Below are 21,311 nucleotides of genomic sequence, written 5' to 3'. Positions count from 1 at the left end.
CATTTCAATACATTGTTGATACACCCACGGAGATTTTATAGTTAAACGCCGCGATGTCTTGAAGCTAATTTGAAAACTTTGGTTTGTTTACTTTTTGAGGGGGCGTGGTCTTGTGCAATACGCGTGTATTACGTCGTTACGTTCAGTTGTCATAGCAACCACGCGGGCTGAACAGGTAAATAGCGAAGTTTTCTGGTTGTTGTTAACTTAATTTTTACCTTAATGATGCACATGACGCACTTTTCTCACATATAGAGATGCTTATTTTATAATTAATGATACAATGACTTGTCTGATCGTTTTAATTCATACAGCTCCAGTTAAACCATAGAAACTAGTAAACGCGAGCCTTCTGACTGCATGTTAGCAAACAAGTGTGACCATAGTCTCCAAAACAAGCTTCGGGGCAATTATAATTTATGAAAAAATAATACAGAAATTATATTTCTGTGCACGGGTTGAAGTCTACGACTGTACAGCAACAAGTAATGCCAAATAAAAGGTTTGAATTAATATTAGGATTAGGCATCATTATATGTATGTATGAGAACAGGCTTTTAATTAGTTTAATGCAACCAGATGAACGTTATTACAATCACAACTGAACCTGGGTTGTGTAACAGGTTAACAGAAATTCATTCTATTGCCAGTGTCTTAACCTGCAGATACACGTGCAAGTTTTCCCTCATTTTCAGTACATGGACAGGTCATGCCTTATGTGAAACTGCAGAACCTCCAGAATTCACTCATTGAGCTGCAGAGGCTGCACTAGGATGGAGTTTAGGTAGTGACAATTCAGACCAGAGAGAGTCCATTTAGGTTGAATCTACTGGAATGAGAGACTGATATGAGACCCATATGAGGCTCATTCAGTTTTCTGATTGGATAGTTATCTTGACTTGAGAACCCAAACACCAAATTATAACACAAATAAATAGCACATCATGTCCAATCTTTTTTAAGAATACATTAAAAGTTAATAGTTAATAGTTAATAATAGTTAATAGTTTTCACATCAGTAAAAGCTATATTTGATTTGAACATGTTTACCTCGCATTTAGTTACACAGATGCCAAGTTTATGAATTTAATACAAACTATCCATCTCATTTTGAACAGATTTGAACAGTTGACTGAGCAGGTACCAGTGATGGCTGCCATTGTTTTATGTGAGCTCCAAGACCTGTATAATCTCCTCAATCAGAGAGTGATTGTGTGCAGACTGGCAGAAATCAACTACCTTTGTCTGATTGGTGAGAATGTGCCCTTACAAATCAATTGCAGGTTTATTTTAGATCTATTTAGCATAGATTTAGTAGACAGATTAAAACTTGTTCAATCGCAGATGCTCGTGAAGCTCAGGATTATAATGTAAGCCACATCATAACAGCCAAACGTGCAAAAACGGTAAGGGTTTATTTTTATTCACACAATAATGACAAAATCATGCTTATTATTCTTTTTTGGAGAATGCCAAAGGGGTGTTCCTTCCTCTTGAGAATGTGGAGATGGATACCATGCAGAACATAGTTGTATACGACAGCAAAACCAACTGCCTCGATGTATCAGGTAGATAATCAAACAAGAGTCTGGATGTATATTTTCTAAGGCAGTGTTTCTCAAATTTGTGGTACACAAGCTCCTTCAGATGGTACTTGGATTCTTCAGTTTGTGGGTTTGCCTAATTTAGAGTTTATTTAATTCATTTTTTGTCCTCCTTTGGATCATTTTTTGTTTAGAACCACTGTGGAAATGATGAAGTCCACTTTTAGACTTGGTTTAGGCCCAGATTAGACCTGGAATAATCCTATTATATATATTTGATTTAGATCTGGTGGTACTCGGAAAGCCATATCTTTTCTTTGGTGGTGCTTGGTGTGAAGAGTGTGGGAGCCACTGTACTCAGGGTGGGACAAAAAACTAATTCCACAAGATAACATGAGACACAAATGTGGCCCATAGCAGCAAGACATAATTATGACAAGTTATAATAGATTCATAATATTTTTGTTCATTTATTATCTTTTACTAAGCTTTTTAATATGCATATCATAACCTTTTTTTTTAATTAATTTTTCATTTTCAGTAAAAGTAGCGATCTCTGTACAGATGTGGGTAGAGTAGCCAAAGACTGTGCCACCCTGTAGTAGTAGTGTCCAAGAAATTACTCAAGTAAGAGTGAAAAAGTACTTGGGAAAACTACTACTGCAGTAACATAAAGAATAACTGTTGGGACACAACATCTGGTTTACTAAAACTTAAAACTTAACTTAAAATTTATGTATTTGGAAGGACAAAGCATTAAATACTGCCCCAAATCCTCTATTTTCAAAGGACAGGCACAAAAATGAGACAAACTAAATCATATCTGAAGGAGTGGTGTAAGAAACACAAATGTTCAAATCATTTCATATTTTCTACATAAAGCTTTTGTCACTTGTGTGACTTTTGCTCAAGTAAGAGTACTGTCACTTCAATTAAAATTCTACTCAAGTAAAAGAAGTAAAAGCATGCTGCTAGAAAAGTACAATTTCTTTAAAACATTACTCAAGTAAATGTAACTGAGTGCCCATTTTGTCTATGCATATATGTAATCAATCTAAACCCATCCTTGATATTTAACATTTCAATGAACTAACACACTACATTTGATTTACACAGGCAGAGCATATCAGTGTGCCAAGATGGTGGCCAAATCCAGTTTATGCCTGGTTCATATTTTAAGAGGTGGCTTTGAAAGGTTCTCTGCTGTGTATCCGTTTTTAAGGACGGAAAAGATCATGTACACCATCAAGGTAAGGCTTCTCACTTGGTTGCTTCTCTTACTTGGTTTGTTGGTATAGTACCAGTGGTGGTAAACATTTATCATAGTTTTACATCAGTTAAGTGACAGTTTGTGAAGAAAAGCTGGAAAAACGCTAGTAATGCTGCGTCCCGATCTTTACGTAATCAATACACAAAATTCCATCCAAAATGCAGGGAAAATTTATACGCAAGGAACATTTTTCTGACCTAAACATTTATTTAACTAAATAAAAGTATTATATTTAAACATAAAGGTCATTTACTTTTCATTTGTTTACAATATTAATTTTAGTTCAACATATGTTTTCCCCAAACTTATCAAACTAGGAAAAAGTAGACAAGGGATTTCTAACCATTTAAAAATATATATATATTTAGAATGTTTTAGGGTTTGCTTAAGTATTAAAAATCAGATACTAATTGATAATAAAACTAGTATTGAAACTAGATACTATTTTGCGGAGGTATTGATTGATTCACAGGACAGAAATGAACCTTTCCAGAATAATTTTACAATGATCTTGAGCTGAGCTGTATCAGAACAAGTATAAGACCACGTAGACCATGGAACCTACCAGGATGACTGAGAGATTACACAGATATAAGACCACATGATAATATAAAAGAGAGTACTATGATTTAATGTTGAAAATCATATTCTATTGTCTAAACAGAGTGATTATTGCCATCATGGTATCAGAATCGATATTTAGTACGACATTTTTGTATTGTGATAACACTACTATGGTTTAGTGAAATTATTAGTATAACCTGTTATGTGCACTGGTCTACAGTATAAAGGTTTGTGTTATTTTCAACAGGAGCTAGAAACCATGAGAACCTACCCAGTGGAGATCATTCCAAAAAAGCTCTTCATGGGCAACCAGACTCAAGCCAACTGCCGCACCATGATGGAGGACTTAAAAATCAAAGCAGTTGTTTGTATATCAGCATGCCACATGTAAGATTTTGAAATGGAATAGCATGTGTCATAATGCCAGAGGTGGGTAGAGTAGCCAAAAAGTAAAGTTACCTCAAAATAATATTACTCAAGTAGATCTCCAAGAAATTATTCAAATAAGGGTAAAAATTATTTGGGACAACAAAAAAAAGAGTAACTGTCAGGGCGTTACATCTGATAATATATTATAATTTGAGGCCTCGTGTTAGACCCAGGACATGATGGAGGGATTATGTCTGTCAGTTGCCCTGGGAACGCTTTGGGGTCCCACCGTAGTAGCTGGAGGGCGTGTCTGGGGTGGGGGAAGTCTGGGAGTCCCTGCTTAAAATGCTGCCCCTGTGACCCGATTCTGTATAAGCAAAAGAAAATGGATAGATGTAACTGGAAGGACAAAACATTAAAAAACGCTCAAAATCTGGTATTTTCAAAGAAAGAATATATTAAGGAGCAGTGCAAGAAACGCAAATGTTCAAATCATTTCATAATGTCACCATAAAGCTTTTGTCACTTAGACTTAGAGTGGGAAGAGTTATCAAAACCAAAAGCAAGAGTACTGTTACTTAAATAAATATATTACTCAAGTAGGAATAAAGGTATGCTGCCAGAAAAGTACTCTGAAGAGTACAATTCCTTTAAAAAGTTAGTCTAATATTACTTAGTAAATGTAACTGAGTATTACCCACCTCTGCATAATGTTATGGATCACTGACTCTTCGGTGTTCTAGGCCGGTCTGGATCAGTGATGTGCTCAGGGTGGAAGTAGGAATGGAGGCGGACAAAGTGGAATTTTGTTTTGAGAAGATTTGTGACTTTATTGGTGAGTCCAGAACACTCCTGCCTACCAAAGCTACTGAGAGACATAGATTTATCTTTGGAAAAGTTCATCTTAAATATTGATTTATTTCAGAATGTTAAAGAAAACCATATATGTGAGAATATTGTTCAAATATCAAACATGCTAGTATCCTGAATGGTTTGAATAGGCCTATATTTATCTATTTTCAATAAATGCTCATCTAATTGAAATAGTAATCATTTAAATTAATATAAAGTGTTGGTTTTACATTGTGAGATTCCCATATTAGCAACGGCTCCCGGGTCCTGCTGGTGTCCAGACATGGCTCTGTGCGCTGCAGTGCTGCAGCCACAGCTTATGTAATGCTCCATCACAAACACAGCCTCCAGGTATAATGAGCTAGTCCTCCTCCTGATGGAGAGAACAGTCAGCTAATGCTAAAGCTAATGTAGTTAATGCTAATACTAATGTGTGCTCTTAGGAGGCCTGGAGCTATGTGAAGAAATGCAAACCCAGTATTATGTTTAATAAACGTTTCACTGAGGAGCTGTCGGACTGGGAGAAAAAGATTTCAGAAAAAACTACTGTTAAGCCTGAATAACTGCTGAGCTGTAGTACTTTTTACATGGGATCTGATATGTCTAAATAAAGAAGATTTACTTTTTCACAACAAGTTTGCCTGAATTTCTTATAATTAACAATTATTTGGTCAGTTTGATAAATATAGATGATTAAAAAGGCTTTATCCTGGTGGCCTCCAGTCCTTACCAGTTTTGAGAGGGGATTTACCTGTTGAATGGTGAAAACGGAGCACCCGCTGTGTCCAGTAGGGGGCAGTGTAGCACAGATACTTATTAAACTAGCCATAAGCTATAGTTGGGTTCCTTCAAACTAATTCTATCGGAGACATCAATTACATTTCAACACAAATGATGAGTAGAGCAACAGTTTAGACAAATCAGGTTTTAGGTTTACTTTTATTTTGTCTATTGGAGAGGTTTTGCTTTGAATCCTGTACATCAGCCGTGATTTTATTTTGAAGTCCAGTTTGTGCAGAGCGGAAGTGGCGCGTGCCTAAACTTGAAAACCGTTTTATCAGCGGAACTGAGCCAGGACTGACATGTTATCTACTCCGAGCGGTTTTACTGAATGTCTGCAGGAATGGGGCGATCTGGACAAGGACTACCAGCACCTCCAGGTCAGTGAGCGGCCGAGCAGGGACGGGGGCGCTGGGGGTCGGGTCAGCTGTCGGGCTCGGGGCAGGACAGCAGCTGTTGTCTGGGCGTAAACATGAAGTTCAGATAGCGATCCACTGTCTTCAGATTTTTCCACTCTACCTTTTATACAGAACATTGAAAAAGGGACATTTACAAACCGTATGAAGCCAATGTGGTTCTCTTGATGTGGTGACCTGTGTATTACTCGCAGTCTAACATCACATCAGTAATAGCCAACATCACTTTTCTCCAAAATGCAGCAATTTTGTTTCATTTAACAATCACACAATACAATATCTAATAGTACTTTTACTTGTTTTAGAGTATCATGTATGGAAAAAGTAGTAGTAATGGGAGCAAAGTAGTTTAAACTTAAAATTAGACTAGCATTAGGTTAATAATTGATCAAAACTATATATATTTATGCTATTTACGCACACAGTGTCTCATTTACATGCACGCCAAAGGTTTGATTATTATTGTTAATACTGATTTAATTTCTTGAGTTATTAGTAGAGTAATCTGATTTCTTTCTGATTGTTCAACATGTGCAGGTTTTGACAAGTAAAAGTATACAAAAAAAAGGTCATAAACAGAAAAATGAAAGAAAAATGAAAAGAAAATGTAACTGACCCATATCACCAGATGTTCTGAATCCGTTTTCTCACACACTGAAAATCAGATCTATGTTATTATTCTAGTTATCCATTTTTGTAGCCATGCAAATATACACACTAACAATAGCCCAATTGTTATTTGTGGAACTGCAGTTTTACCCAGGGATTACTAGAGGGCGCATTCAGACTATTTCTATCTAAATCCTTTTTAGTTTGCTAATCCCTTAAATTCTGTGGTAGTTTTATGCCCGTAAACTATGAACAAAATCAGTACAATGTATTATAATATTCTATGGCTGACCTATTTTTATTATAACTATACTACACTTGCACTATTATAGTAATAATATCTGTGATGCATTGCACTGTTTAAAAAGAAAAAAAGGAACTAACACAAAAAACCAACTATAAATGACATGAAAACGCTTTGAAGAAGCCACTAGATCACTTGACTGACCTTTGTCTAAAATATCTTTCACATAGCTACGTGTCTAAAATAGATTTTGGTATTAGGAGTTTCCACGTACAAGATATTTTCCAAGGAAGACATATTATGCTTTTTGGAGGTATTTAGTATTAAATATAGATTGTACTTTATATTTTGTTCTTTGCAAACCTGAAATGTTGATTTCTCTGATGGGTTAATAATAGAAATAGATTCATCAACACCCTTCTTAAAACTGTGTAGCAGTACATCTTCATTAAAGAGGGGGTATTATGTAACATCTTTTTTTTTAGTTTTCTATCATGTTACAACATTGTTCCTCTCATAAAAAACATGCCTGAGGAGGTTTTAGATGTCATCCATGCACGTTTCAGTATTTTAGAGATATCTCTTGTGCCCTATTCAAACCCTCCTTACAGTTAGCTGTAAGATTCTGTCCAATGTTCAGCCCACAAGCCTATGCCATCCATGCTCCCACACAACAATCCATAAATATACAAATGCATGATACAAAACTGTACACAACAACTTGACAAACCTGATGCGATGTGCAGTTTAATTAGTGGGATATATGCTGATTGTGTTGTGATAGCGCTCTGAAGGGGGAGTGGTTTAGTGTTGAGAGGAAAGGAAGGGAAGACTCAGAGCATCAAAAGCGAAAGAGAAAATTATAAAACCTGTTGATGTGTTTTCAGCGAATATAGCATTTTCAAACCAATAAAAGGTAGCATGGTAATCTAAATATGTATGTGTTAGCAGTTAATACCCCATAGATGTAAAATACCCCCTCTTTAATATTACCAGTTAAAAGTTTGGACACACAGTCTCATTCATTTTTTTTTATCATCATGTTTACTACTTTCTACATTTCAGATACATATGGAAGACATCAAATATATGGTGCAAGATGTAGGGAATTATGTAAAGGAAACACAATAAGTCAAATAAATTATTACAATTCTTCAAAGTAGCCACATTTTGCTTTGCTGACAATGTTGAAAACCCTTGGCCTTCTTTCAACAGGTGACATTTTTAACTCTACATGTATGATCTGGAATCTGATGAGGATAGGGGGTAGGTGAAAACTGACATTTTCTGAGCCCTGTTTTTGCCTTGCAGGAGATCCACCGACTGTACAAGCAGAAGCTGGAGGAGGTGACCAAACTACAGAACAGCTGCTCCACTGTCATCGCTCGGCAACGCAAGAAAATCAAAGAGCTCAAGGCCTCACTGGAGGAGTACGTGTCTGCAGACTTTCACTTTAGTCAAGTTACATCGTTCATCGGAGCAAAACACTCAGCACAATATATTCATGGCAACTGATTAGGCCAGGGTGATATGGAAAGTGAATCACATTTTTTCTCATTAATTTTCAGTTTTATTTCATCACAAAGAGGAGTTATTACATAAAATCGACTATTTGGAGCTTTCTACCATGTTATAAGGTTGTTACCTCATCAAAAACATACCTGAAGAGGTTGTAGATGGTTTAGTACAACCTTATCCAAAGCTCAGCCCACAAGCCTACGTCACCCATGCACCAGCACAGCAATTTTTCATAATTATACAAAAGCAGGATAGAAAAACAATGCACTACAACTTCACTAGCCTGATGTGATGTGCAGTAGTTTCATGCACGCTGACTGTGTTGTGATAGGGCTATGAAGGGGGAGTGAGCAAAAGGAGGAGAGACTCTAAACTGAAACTAAACTGAAACTTTTAAAACATTTTAACATGTTCTTGCCAAATATATAATTTTGAAAGCAATCAAAGGTAACATGGTTATCTAAATAGAGTATATAACATATTTAGATCAATTCATTAATACTCCATAGAAGTGTAAGTGAAAATTTAAAATGGTTTTCAAGCTATAAAAATAGCATAGAAAATGAGAATATCAAAGAGGATGTATCATTATGTGTTTGTTTATAGTTGAACTCTTTCTCAAAAGTGAATAGACATGAGTCTTATAAAACTCTCTAGCTGTAGTTGTTTAAAATCACATTGTTTTCTCATAGATGTAAAGGTCAACCTCCGCCTGCTCAGCTCAGCCCTGATGACGTCCTCACCATCACAGAGATCCAGGACTGCATCAGCGAGAGGACTGGGGCCTTCCTGGAGATGGAAGCTTTCCTGCCAAAGAAAAATGGGTTTGTTAATTTAGATATCACATGTAGAGTTGTGTAGTAAAGCTGGTGAATAATGTGTCTATCTTTCAGGTTATACCTAAGTCTTGTTTTAGGAAATGTCAACGTAACACTCCTCAACAAACAGGCAAAGTAAGTTGTTTGAGTAATTTCATTTTTATTGGTCTGCATTTTAGTTTATGGAATCTATCTCTACTTTCTTTTCAGGCAAAACACAATTTAATGTAATCAGTCTGAATTAAAAAATTTCAAGGATGAGGGTTAAATCCATATATACAAGTTACATTTACAAATGTATTTGTGTGAAAAGGCTGTTCTAGAGCAGGCGTGTGAAGACTAGTGATGTGCTCAAAGGCTTTAAAGGTCTTACATTAAGCACAATTGACTCTTGTGAGCTTTAAACCATGTGAGAATGTTGTTACTTTATCAAAATCATACCCAGAATTGTGCTTTGCTTTGTTTGTTTCATTCATACATGTTTGAGTAACCCTGCATTATTATCTACATCTGTCTACATTTCCAAAGCTCAAAATAATCTGTTGCACCTTGTGATGTCATGAAGCAGTAGTTTTCAAGTAAACAGCCACCTTGTAATCTCTACTGAACCGTTTGTTCAGTAAAGATTGGAAATTCTGGGGTTCTGCAAATGATTCTAATCATGCTCCATTGTGTTTTAAAAACAAAGTGGAGTTTACCACATGACAGTGGAGTTTACCACATGACATCACAAGGTTGAGTGTTTTCTGTTTGAGAGAAAAAATACAGGACTTGTGTGTGAAACATGTGAATGAAACAAAACACAGCTTCAGGTTTGCTTTTGATGAGGAAACAACATTGTAACATCGAACAGAAAATAGTGTAATCTGTGAACTTTAAAGGAAATGTATGTAAGATTTTGCCTTTTTTGTTTCTACTTCCGCATGATTTGAATACAAGCTTTCAGACTTATTGGTTTTAATGCAACATTTTATTTTCTCCCAATCTTTTTAGTAGTTCATAGTATTAGTACAATATTATTGACTAATGTATTCAGTAATATTAACTTAGGTCAGTGATTGTCCTGTTTTGACAGCACATATAATACACTGAAAAACATTCAGTTTTCTAAATAATCATGAGTTAAATTGTGACCCAAATGCAGAGGTGGGTAGTACGAAGTTACATTTACTCAAAGAAATTGTACTTTTCAGTGTACATTTCTAGCAGCATACCTTTAGTTGTACTTCTGTAACATTTTTATTAAATTAACAGTTCTATCCTTGCCAGATTTTGTGCATTATTTAATGTTTAGTCTTTCCAACTACATTAACTTCAGATGTTATGTTCCCCCAGTTACTCTTTAAATTACTCTTACTTGAGTAATTTATTGGAGCACTTCTTTGTACTTCTACCTGAGTAATATTATTTTGAAGTAACGCTACTCTTGAGTAAAAGTTTTGGCTACTCTGCACACCTCTGGCCAAATAACATGTGTAAATATTTGTAAAATGTTGTTTCTGTGTCGTTCAGATTTGCCTACAAAGATGAGTATGAGAAGTTCAAGTTGATCCTCACTGTCATCCTCCTGTTGTTCTCCTTCATCTGTCGTTTTTTATTCAGCTACAGGTAAAATCCCTGCTCCACCAGCACTGTAGATCCTGTAGAAATGGACATGTTGTTTTATATATAACAATATTTCTTTTTTCCAGAGCTTTAGATGCCATGTTTAACTTCCTGCTCGTGTGGTATTACTGCACACTGACCATCAGGGAGAGTATACTCATCAACAACGGCTCTAGGTTGGGAAGTCAATCATGTCACTAGGACTGCATGATTTTGGAAAAATATCTAATCAGATACTAAGAAATACTGAAACTAGTATCAAAAGTAGATACTCATTTGAACAAGTATTGGTACTAAAAAGTCACATTCCAGAAATGAACCTTTCCTGAAGTTCTGATACTGCACAAAATAATTCAAAAGATCAAGTATAAGACCACATAGTACTAGAACTACTATGAAACCTACCTGTACAGCGGGATTACACCGATATATTACTGCATTGTAATATGCGAACATGTTGAAAATGATTCTATTGTCTAAAGCAGTGCTTCTCAAATAGTGGGGCCCACCCCCCTGGGGGGGCGCGATGAGATGCCAGTATCTACAGTATCTATGACACTGTAGATACTGTAGGTAGCGCGTACGCAGTGCGCACACAGCAAAGAACAGGAGAGAGCGAACAGATCGTGACACAGGGCAGTGAACAAGAAACACTTTTGCTAAAGAGACACTATGGAAAACATTTTAACAGGGATGAAAAGAAAGGCAGAGATAAACGGAGGTAATGAGATGCACGAAAGTCACCCTAAAAGTAAGACGAGGAAGTCTGATGAAGAGTATGGAGCACTTGGTTTCACCGTGACTCTGGTGGGACACGAGGACAGACCGGTGTCTGCTGTGTCTGAAAATGTTGGCAGCGGACAGTATGAAGCCAAATAAGTTGAGGCGCCACCTCATTACACCTCAGTCATGCTTATAAGACGCTGGAATTTTTTCAGCGTAAACGTGCCAAATATCGCATCCCACTTTGTGAATGTCACTTAAACCAGCAAGCACTGTCAGCATCATATAAGGTGGCCTACCAAATTGCTAAATTGCTTGTTTTAATTTGATATTTATTTAATTTTAATGTATTATTTTGATATTTATTCAATTTTAATGTATTCATTTAATGTTTATTTAATTTTTATTTTTTTATTTGATATTTAATTAAATTTAATTATATTTTATTATATTTTTTCAGTATCAAATGGTTCAATGAGTTGTTCCAACAATATGTATAGTTCAAACAAGGAAAAAATAAAAAAAATTAAAACAATTTAATTATTAAATAATAATTATATAGGGGGCATGAAAATATTTGAGAAGCACTGGTCTAAAGAAAGAGTGTTTTTATTATCATTGTGGTATCAGAATCAGTATTGAGTATCATGTCTATTCCTTAGTATCAAAATTGATATTTTAGTACCATGACAACACTAGTTCAAACTTAATTGGACATTTTAAACATTTTAAACCCGTCCAGAAGAATAGACAAAAACACAGGAATAGGAACTGACAAAGTAATACAAGAATCACATGTGATTAATTTTGCAGCGCTACATGTTGCCATGATAATTTTTAAATAGAAAGAGTAATACAATTCTTATATTTGTCTTGTGTCTTGTGTCCAGAATCAAAGGCTGGTGGGTGTTCCATCATTACGTGTCTACCTTCCTCTCTGGGGTCATGCTCACATGGTAAAAGATTATCAGAATGTTGAATGACCAGGAAACCTGAAATGTCTCGAAATTCCAACCTATCATAATTTAGTATGTTAGTATTTTAATTCCACTTTATTTCCACATTATAGCAGTTGTGGATTCACAATAATATTACTCCAGTGGAAGTACATGGTAGTGGTGCAAGAGATTGCTCAAGTAAGAGTAAAAAAGTATTTGAGGATACTACTGCTCAAGTAAGATTAACTGGACATAACATCAAATTTGTAATTGAAAGGGCAAAACCTTTAATATTGTTTCACTAGCAAGGACCACGCCACAACAGTGTTATACAATAAAGATATTTATTGATGGTATGAATAGATGTGAAGGCTGGGCTGGGGACTCTGTATCAAGCAGTGAGCCCAGCTGATTCAGTACCCCTCCTTCTCTGTAGATGGTGAAGTGTTTAGGCACAAGGAGGTTGAGGTGTGCTCCTACTCCTGAATCTTGGTTAATCATATTAATTGCATATCTGGTATTATCAAATGATACAATTTTAGTTACTCAACCAACTGCACTTCCTGTCTATGCTCTCTTGAAGGCTATGCTCACTCTGAGTGGCAGAACTATGGGCAGCACAACAACTAAATGTGTCTCTTTGTGTCTTGAGGATATTGAGGCCAAAAGAACAGTCAAAAACTGAGTCAAAAACATGTTACTTAAAGAGAGAGAGGTTCAGTTTAACTGTGTCAGATCCAAAGTCTGTATCAGTGATAAATGTGAACGTGGTGGTTCAGCTAATTATTAAATGTTTTTCTTTACTACTGTTGACATGATTTTCTTGTTTTAAATGTCAGGCACAAACTAAATATTTAGCAATATTGTGAACTTTTATATTTGTTATTAGACTGTAGCAGCTTTCACATTGTAGATGTGTTTTCTGATTTTACAGAAGAAAATGTCACTACTCACCATTGACACTCATAACGTTGAAGTGTTGTGATCTGCATAACCTCTTTCAGTAGAATATATATTATTTCCCACTGACAACCTGTGTGAACCAGTCACTGATTATGAACCATAGTAATGTAGGAGATGCAAACACAAAACAAAATTCGAGGTGAACTGCGGTACATAACTTTTTTGCATGACATATAACGATAAACACCTACATCATTACTCAATAACTGTTAGCTCCTGCACTGGGGAAATGTCATCTAGGAACTTGGCAGGTCATACTAAATATTCCATTACACCGTAGTTAACATGACTATATTAAAGATTTGAATAAAAGTCTGGCCTAGTTTTGGTTAAGTTTAAAATTTTATGAGCAGCAAATAGGACATAGAGGCAATTCCATAACTGTTTCCTAGCAACCATAATGTTAACAAAGGCCAAAACTTGTCTAATCTACGCAATAGTTACTATTTGACAAATATAAATAAATGACAGCAACTTTGTTTTGTTAAATTGATGATTAAACTGCATAAATTGTCCCTGAGTTTTAGGATAGAATTTTCATTCCTGATGATGTGGATACAGTGATTCTGTTTTAGAACTCACTGCTGCTTCCAGTATTTTTGTACTTTTCTTCTCTGCTTTTTTTTTTCCACAAAATGCCACTCAACTGATACAAGTATTAGTAACTGATATAAATATTCATCACAGGTACTATCCCATCAAACTAAGTAATAATTAGAAAAACATGAAAACCTGTCATCTGCATTTAAATAGTAACTTGTATAGCAGTATTATGCAGTATTATAAATCATAGAGTTTATGTGTTTTATGTGTTTTATGTGTTTTATGTGTTTTATGTGTTTTATGTGTTTTATGTTGACAGGCCTGAAGGAGATCTCTACCAGATGTTCCGAAACCAGTTCCTCGCATATTGCATGTACCAAAGTAAGGCCTCAACTATGATGTTCTTACAAGTATTTGTGTGTGCGTGTTGTTGTTTTTTGTTTTTTTTAAGATAATCTGTTTTTGCTTCCTCCATTTTAGGCTTTGTTCAGTTCCTTCAGTATTATTATCAGAGTGGTTGTTTGTACAGACTGCGGGCGCTAGGAGAGAGACACAACATGGATCTCACAGTGGGTAAGGCCATTGCATAATTTTTGAGGGAAAAAAAATCAAAGGGCAATTTTTGTAGTATTGTGATTATATTTGTGCTTTATGTTTTAAAAAGTAGTATTGCTAATTTCAAACACATCCTGGAGCATTTGAGAAAAAACCTGAAATATGAGCTGCCTAATTTATATTGCATTTGGAATCCCAATTGTTGCATTTCAGAACATATTTGTAGAGGTCTGAAAGCTAGTTGATTATTAATTATTTTTCTCAGTAAAAATGGTTAATTGCACCTGTAAAAACTGAAGACTTGATTCAGTTGTTATATATTGTACTGGGATCATTTTAAAAAAGAATCAAGATTTTATTTTTGTGAATATACCCCAGGCTTATGTGACATGTGTACATAGTGTTTAATTGAACCCATTTTCTGGTTACAGAGGGCTTCCAGTCCTGGATGTGGAGAGGTCTATCGTTTCTGCTGCCATTCCTATTTTTTGGTCATGTAAGTTTATTGCAAACATTTAAAACACACACAAAAAACACACAATTTTACAAGATTTGGAGAGCATCTTTTCACTCCAAAATTAGAATTATTATAGCATTGCCTTCATTGTTTTACTGTATAGTGTTAAACGTATCTATCATGCATTTATTTATTATATTATACCTTGAGAAACATGCATCCAAACTTGAACAGTCTCAACAGATCTGACCTGAATTTGGCCTGGTGGTGTCAGCTTATTGTCTTCATGCCAATAGATTTTTTTGTTTAATGCCATATTGTGGAACAATCCCAGCAAAGCAAAAGTCTTTCTGCAGAGACAAGCGCCAGAAAAGTTACAGTATGGCTTTAATGACTAAATCACGCAACAGTTATCCCTCATTCATTCAGGAGTGGTTCAATATAGAGACGGTTTTCTCATCAAAAACACGCTAGGGATTGTGTTTTGTTTAATTCACACACTAATCCCGCATATTTAGGCTGAGTTCTTCTCTCAAACGGTTCCACCTTGTGATGTCATGTGGTAGTGCTCCATTGTGTTTTAAACTTTTTTTTAAACTTCATACACCTTAGATAATTTCAGCCTTGGAATTGCTTATCTCTACCGAACAAAAAGCAAAAGGTAGCTATTAACTTGAAAACTACCTCTTCATGACATCATAAGGTGGAACAGAGCATTTTTATCTTTGGAGATAATAAATATACTCTATTTATTACACATTTCTTATGATATTTATATTTAGTGCTACAAAATGAACTGTAGTAATCCTTCATTCATGTATTTATTTTTTTTCCTTTTTGAATACAGTTTTGGCAGTTTTACAACAGTATAACACTCTTCAAAATGTCCCAGTTGTCGGAGTGTAAAGAGTGGCAGGTTTGTAGTTTATGATACTTTATGCCTATATTGAGATTACCTCTTGTAGTACAGATAGTAATAACCAGTGAGGTATTAATAAAGGCTAGAGAGATCACATGTTCTGTTGCCTTGGCAAATGCAGCGACCATCGTGTGAGATGAGGAAGAAAAAAAAGGTAAACAGGGCCAGAAGATTTATCGATTAAAGTGTTTAATTTGACACATAATAGTGTATTTATGGTCCTAATAATCAAGGTCATTTTTCCTCTGAATTATGAAAATTAATATTCACCCTAAAACACTGCACTTGTCTATATTTTATGGAGAATTAAACTATGTTTCTGTCAACACATCATATGGACAAAATCATTGATAATCATTCTGTTTACTTCATGCCTATTACAATAAATGAATAATTTATTACCTAAAATGAAAAATATTTCTTTCAAGATTTGTTTACATTAGATTGGTGGAACATGAGCATTAGATAAATACAAAAAAGCCCAATTATTAAATAATTTAAGATAATTGTTTGTCCTTTCAGATTACATTACAGCTTTCTATAGGACAATAATATTTAATACAGATGGATGGATTTTGTTGTAATGGAGCGAGCTCTTGGCTCTAGTCATTGATAGAAATGATTAAATTCAATATTTTGTGAATTAACAGATTCTACCAATTAGTTTGCATGAGTTCTTCAGTAGAATGTTAGACTCTCATCATGGCGACTGGAACTAGATGTTGGTTACTTTGGGTTACCATGGCAGCAATCTCTCTGGCTGTTATTAATATCACATTGGTAAATAGCCCATAAATTTCTTCATGCCAAAATGACTGATGTGATTTCATGTGTGATGTGTGATCCAGGTAGCGATGTGTGGCTGCTCATACATGGTCCTCTTCATGGGAAACTTCTTCACCACGCTGGGTGTGGTTTACCAGAAGTACATGAACAACCAGGACAAGCCCAAAAGCTTCTAAAGAGGAATGTGATGCAGACAGCGTCCTCTAATGTACGAGTTTTCACTCCAGTAATCAAGTGTTTTTGTTTACGTTGTTGAGTCCTGTGGATTTCAAAGCTTTCTGAAAATTATGTGTAGCTCAATGAACATGTTACAGATTTTTTTTTTAAGTGTTCCTAATTCTCGGAATGCTACAGTGGGTGTGGCCAATAAAACACTCCAAAATGAAATGCCTGACAGTGTTGATAAACTACTTCTTTCATACATCAAAAAAATGCAACACAAGTCCATGCCACCTTTTACCCCCCAGACGACCATAGTCATATATGCAAGGCAGTTAAAGATAAATTACTGATGAATTACCCTCATGCAAACCAAATGATCACATGAACACAACGTGATGTCACAACATACTAGAATCTCCATAGTTTAAAACTGAGCAGGAGGACAGGGCAGAATTCTACAGTGGAATTTGCTGTTCAGATTGCAGATTTGTAGACCTGGTTTATGATTAATATCTCTGTCATTTCCGGACCTATCCACCTGAAACAAAAATGGGCACAAATGAAATGATTTGTTCACAAATCCCTACACCTGAAATTAGGGGGAATTCACCGCTATTCACGAGTTTACACTTATGGCCCACAAGCTGTGGAGGAACGGGGTGTGGGTGACAAGGTGTGGGTTTCAGTTGGTTTACTTAAAACCAAACCAATATATTCTAATTCATTGGCTGTGGATTTGAGTCAAGTCACAGCCCACAGCGTCTTGCCTCCTTGGCTTCCTCGCCTTACGTATCATGTCTAGCTAACTGCAGTTTACTTGATTGTATCTGTTTATGGATAGGTATGGGATGTGTGAAATTGTATTTTATGGACTACACTTCCAAAAAAAATTTAAATTTTTTTACAATTTAATAATTGTATTAAGGGCCATTGTTCTGGTTGGTGTTATTGGATTTATTTATTTACTTTTATGGATGAATAACTCGTGCTTAAACCACTGACAAATACTCATGTTACCTTTAGCCTACTTGTACTTGTAATTGAGTATAGTTTCAGCTATGGTCAAACCAAAAAAGTTTGGGAGGCATGCACTGAACTAGATTATAATCTAACAATATATTATCATCATCATCATCATCATCATCATCATCATTATTATTATTATTATTATTATTATTTCTGTTCAAATCCGGCATGTCACCAGACGTGTGACGTCACGCAGGTACAGCCAAAATTGCACGTGCGCTCTGGTGATGTCGCCGGGTGCTGTGGCGCGCGCCTGTAATCCAAGCCACTGGGAGGCTAAGGCCGGGGAGCGCGTGAGCTCAGGAGCTCTGAACTGCAGCTCGACTGTGTCGAGCGGGTGTCCGCACTAAGTTCGGTATCGATATGGTGCTCCTGGGGGAGCCCGGGACCACCAGGTCGCCTAAGGAGGGGTGCACCGGCCCAGGTCGGACACGGAGCAGGCCAAAGCCCCCGTGCCGCTCAGTAGTGGGATCGCGCCTGTGAGTAGACGCTGTAGTGCAGCCTGAGCAAGACAGCGGGACCCTGCCTTTTTATGTCCCTCTGCAGCGGAACAAAGCACAGCATCCATCACAGACGAGTTTAGAGCTGCTGCTGTGGGATTTAGACACAAGTCTGCTCTGTATTGTCTGACCACTACAGAGGACCTTTATCTGTGCTACACTGCCTCCTACTGGACACAGGGTGCGCACCATACTCTTGAATGGGGCAAAATTGGAGACTGATCTCCTAATGATGCTGCCCACGAGTCATACGTTACATTCTGTTTCCATAAAAGCGTTTTTAAAATGGCGTTTTTTAATAGCCCTACTCCTGCCGTCCGTCCGGGCTTCACACACAGACACTGCTGTGTGGCTCCAGGCTGAACAGAGAGGTAACACACACACACACACACACCAGCAGAGGGAGATACAGTCCAGTCACAGTCACTCCTGCTCATCCTAAACCTGTGAGAATCTGCAAACAAAAATAATCTTTATAGTCCCCATTGGTCGCACAAACAATATAGAATTCAACATAAAGTTTAATCACAAGGAATGCTAACCACTGTTAAACGAGTTAAAGACGACCGGTTATGCAAAACTGCTTATTATTTAGAGTAGTTCATGCATGTTTGAGAAGGCCTAATCTTCTCCTGCATTCAAGACATCATTGCTCAGACCTACACGCCCACTGCTGTGTCACTACTGCTATTTTGTTCTACAATACTTTTTAAAAAAAAAATGGTGATACACATGCCATTTGGCAGTGTCCCGTAGCCATTTTGGTGAACTTTAGTGGACTTGTTTCCTTTATTAAGTTTTTTTAGATCAACATTGCAATTTAACATGTCCAAAATACCACATAATATGACATCTACGGGTGTAATCAATTTAAGAACAGTATAGCAAACATGGAGGGGGGCTCTCCAATGTTAAAATGCTCAAAATACCATGTTATCTGAGCACCCTGCATGGGAGACATTCTTTAAGGAACAATAAGATTTGATGAGATAAACTACAGTCCAACCAGGGCCCTCTGAATATCACACACTGAAACAATCAAGATCTGTTTATGCTGTTTTAAATGTTCAAAACCTTTAATCAATTTAATATTTTTTCTATTTTGTTTATTAAAACAACAAGTAAAGGCCCACAAATATATTTTATCTTAATTTAATCTTTTAATCCTCATGTTCAATGTTTTTGTATATAAGAATAAATCATCATTACAATTGTTATCAGTAATAGCAATATATGAATTGATATATGATGTTTACCTTAGGACGATATTTGCACTTGTCAGAGCATCACATTGAGCAGCACACATTGATATATTGTTTTGTCCGACCTGCTGCCTAAATAATATGGAAAATAACTGCAGAAAACGTGACTACACAACTCTTTTAAAGGTTTGTAGTGCAAAAAAGGGCTGTGGGTGAATCTGTAGTCAATTTAAATAACATATTGTGGGGAAAATAATCTAATTCGACCCTACTTATCGGTTGAAAAATAATGACAGAGCTTATTAGCCATTGGTTGCTCTGGATTCTGAAAAAAATGCATTGGCATCGATCATGAAAAACCCCCATATTGGTCGATCACTAATCTGGACACATGCCTTGGTCAAGTTTATGAAATTTAAAATCTACATCTTTCATACAGTTCCGTTAAGCTTCTTTCCTTTACATGAGTTGCTACAATAGCCACATAACTGGTAAACACCATAATAAATTTTACATACAGTTGCTTTAAAGAGGGGGTATTATGCAAAACCTTTTTTTTTTTTTTTTTTTTTTTGCTTTCTACCATGGTATAATTCTGTGCAATAAACCTACATTTCTCCCCAAATACACAACCCCATGATACAAAACTTCTTGACAAACCTGATGTGATGTGGTGTAGTTTCATAAGTGAGATGCATGCTGATTGTGTTGTCATAGCGCTCTGAAGGAGGAGTGACTTAGCATGGCGAGCAAATGGAGGAAAGACTGAAAAACTTATGAAACATGTTAATACGTTGTTTTTGGCCAATATAGAATTTCCAAAACAGTAAGTATGGTATGTGCTAGAGGTTAATACCCCATAGAAGTAAAATAACCTCTTTAAGACACGTTTCTTTCCTTTGCATACGTTGCTACAATAGCCAATAGCTCCATAACACGAACACTGTTATGGAGTTTACCATTTGAATACTGTTGTTTTGTTTCATATATTGGAACAGTAGCCCCCAGATGCTGACTTTGCTCGAGTATAACTGACACTGAACTACAGGGTGTGGCTCTCCATTAACAGACAGCAGCTAAACAGGGCCTGGTGAAAGTGCGTGTTCAGACTGCTCATTTACCTGGAGCTAAGCAAACACAGGGTCTCATTCAGTGTAGTGCCACGGGGACAGAGACACCTGCTTTGTGCTTTGGAGCAGTCCTATTTGTTACAACAAGTCAACAAAAGATTCTGTCAACACACTGTAACCACCATCCAGGGCTCTGTGGGAAAATGTCTCACACAAACAAACTTGAGTTAATCTTTGCATGCGGGGCGGTAAGGAGGGCATCAGGGTTAAATTAGGATGTCCCAGCTATGAACGAAATTCTATGATTATCAAAATTAAGTAAACTTCTTTTTACTGTCTTAAAAACATTAAAACCAGAACTAGTTCATTTGAAATGGTTTGCAGTGGTCCAAAGTTATTCCACACTTAACTTATGCATTTCGAGCATCCTGTTATTCGCAGTGATGAGTTCACGAGTGCTTGTCACAACTCTCAGAAACCACAGCAGAGCTTTGTTGTCAAGGTTAAGCTAACACCTACTAGCATCTTAATTTTTTTACTATGTGATTGCTATTCATATCGTCTATATCCACAGTTAAATGTTATGTAACCTTGATCCTATATATATATCTCAACATTCTAGTACCTTATCATCTAAAACTGAGCTGGAGGACAGGTCAAAATTCTGTGGTAGAATTTTTTATATATCTGTATTACTCATGAAACAAATACTCACACATGTCTTCTCTATCTGTAAAAAATCTAAATTATTCAACCCCAATGTTGTGTGTGTTGTCAGTTGAAAGGACTTTAAGACAATAGATTAATATGGCAAGTTTGTGGACCCAATCCCTATCAATTCATGATTTGTGAGTCATAGATTTGGAAAACTACAAACC

At 36.2% G+C, this 21,311-nt stretch overlaps 2 protein-coding genes across 2 annotated transcripts; both read left to right on the top strand.

Annotated features, from left to right (window-relative positions):
* The first annotated feature begins 1,139 nt into the window (after positions 1 to 1,139).
* On the top strand, positions 1,140 to 5,162 carry styxl1 (serine/threonine/tyrosine interacting-like 1). Its single transcript, XM_033977739.2, has 8 exons — positions 1,140 to 1,252; positions 1,345 to 1,406; positions 1,469 to 1,568; positions 2,661 to 2,794; positions 3,626 to 3,765; positions 4,491 to 4,582; positions 4,838 to 4,950; positions 5,043 to 5,162. Exons 1-8 carry the CDS (start codon positions 1,150 to 1,152, stop codon positions 5,160 to 5,162), a joined length of 864 nt encoding a protein of 287 aa, XP_033833630.1. The 5' UTR covers positions 1,140 to 1,149.
* A 469-nt stretch (positions 5,163 to 5,631) lies between these two features.
* Positions 5,632 to 16,860, top strand: LOC117381852 (ion channel TACAN-like). Its single transcript, XM_033978888.2, has 12 exons — positions 5,632 to 5,759; positions 7,960 to 8,078; positions 8,859 to 8,990; positions 9,060 to 9,119; positions 10,497 to 10,592; positions 10,676 to 10,765; positions 12,203 to 12,268; positions 14,076 to 14,137; positions 14,237 to 14,329; positions 14,743 to 14,807; positions 15,616 to 15,684; positions 16,536 to 16,860. The coding sequence occupies exons 1-12, from the start codon at positions 5,682 to 5,684 to the stop codon at positions 16,647 to 16,649; spliced, it is 1,044 nt and encodes a 347-aa protein (XP_033834779.1). The 5' UTR covers positions 5,632 to 5,681; the 3' UTR covers positions 16,650 to 16,860.
* Positions 16,861 to 21,311: the final 4,451 nt, after the last annotated feature.

Source organism: Periophthalmus magnuspinnatus, chromosome 14, assembly GCF_009829125.3.
Source record: "Periophthalmus magnuspinnatus isolate fPerMag1 chromosome 14, fPerMag1.2.pri, whole genome shotgun sequence".
Taxonomy (NCBI): Eukaryota; Metazoa; Chordata; class Actinopteri; order Gobiiformes; family Gobiidae; genus Periophthalmus; species Periophthalmus magnuspinnatus.
The sequence above is the reverse complement of the archived record's forward strand: the minus strand, read 5'-3'. Positions and strand labels throughout refer to the sequence as shown.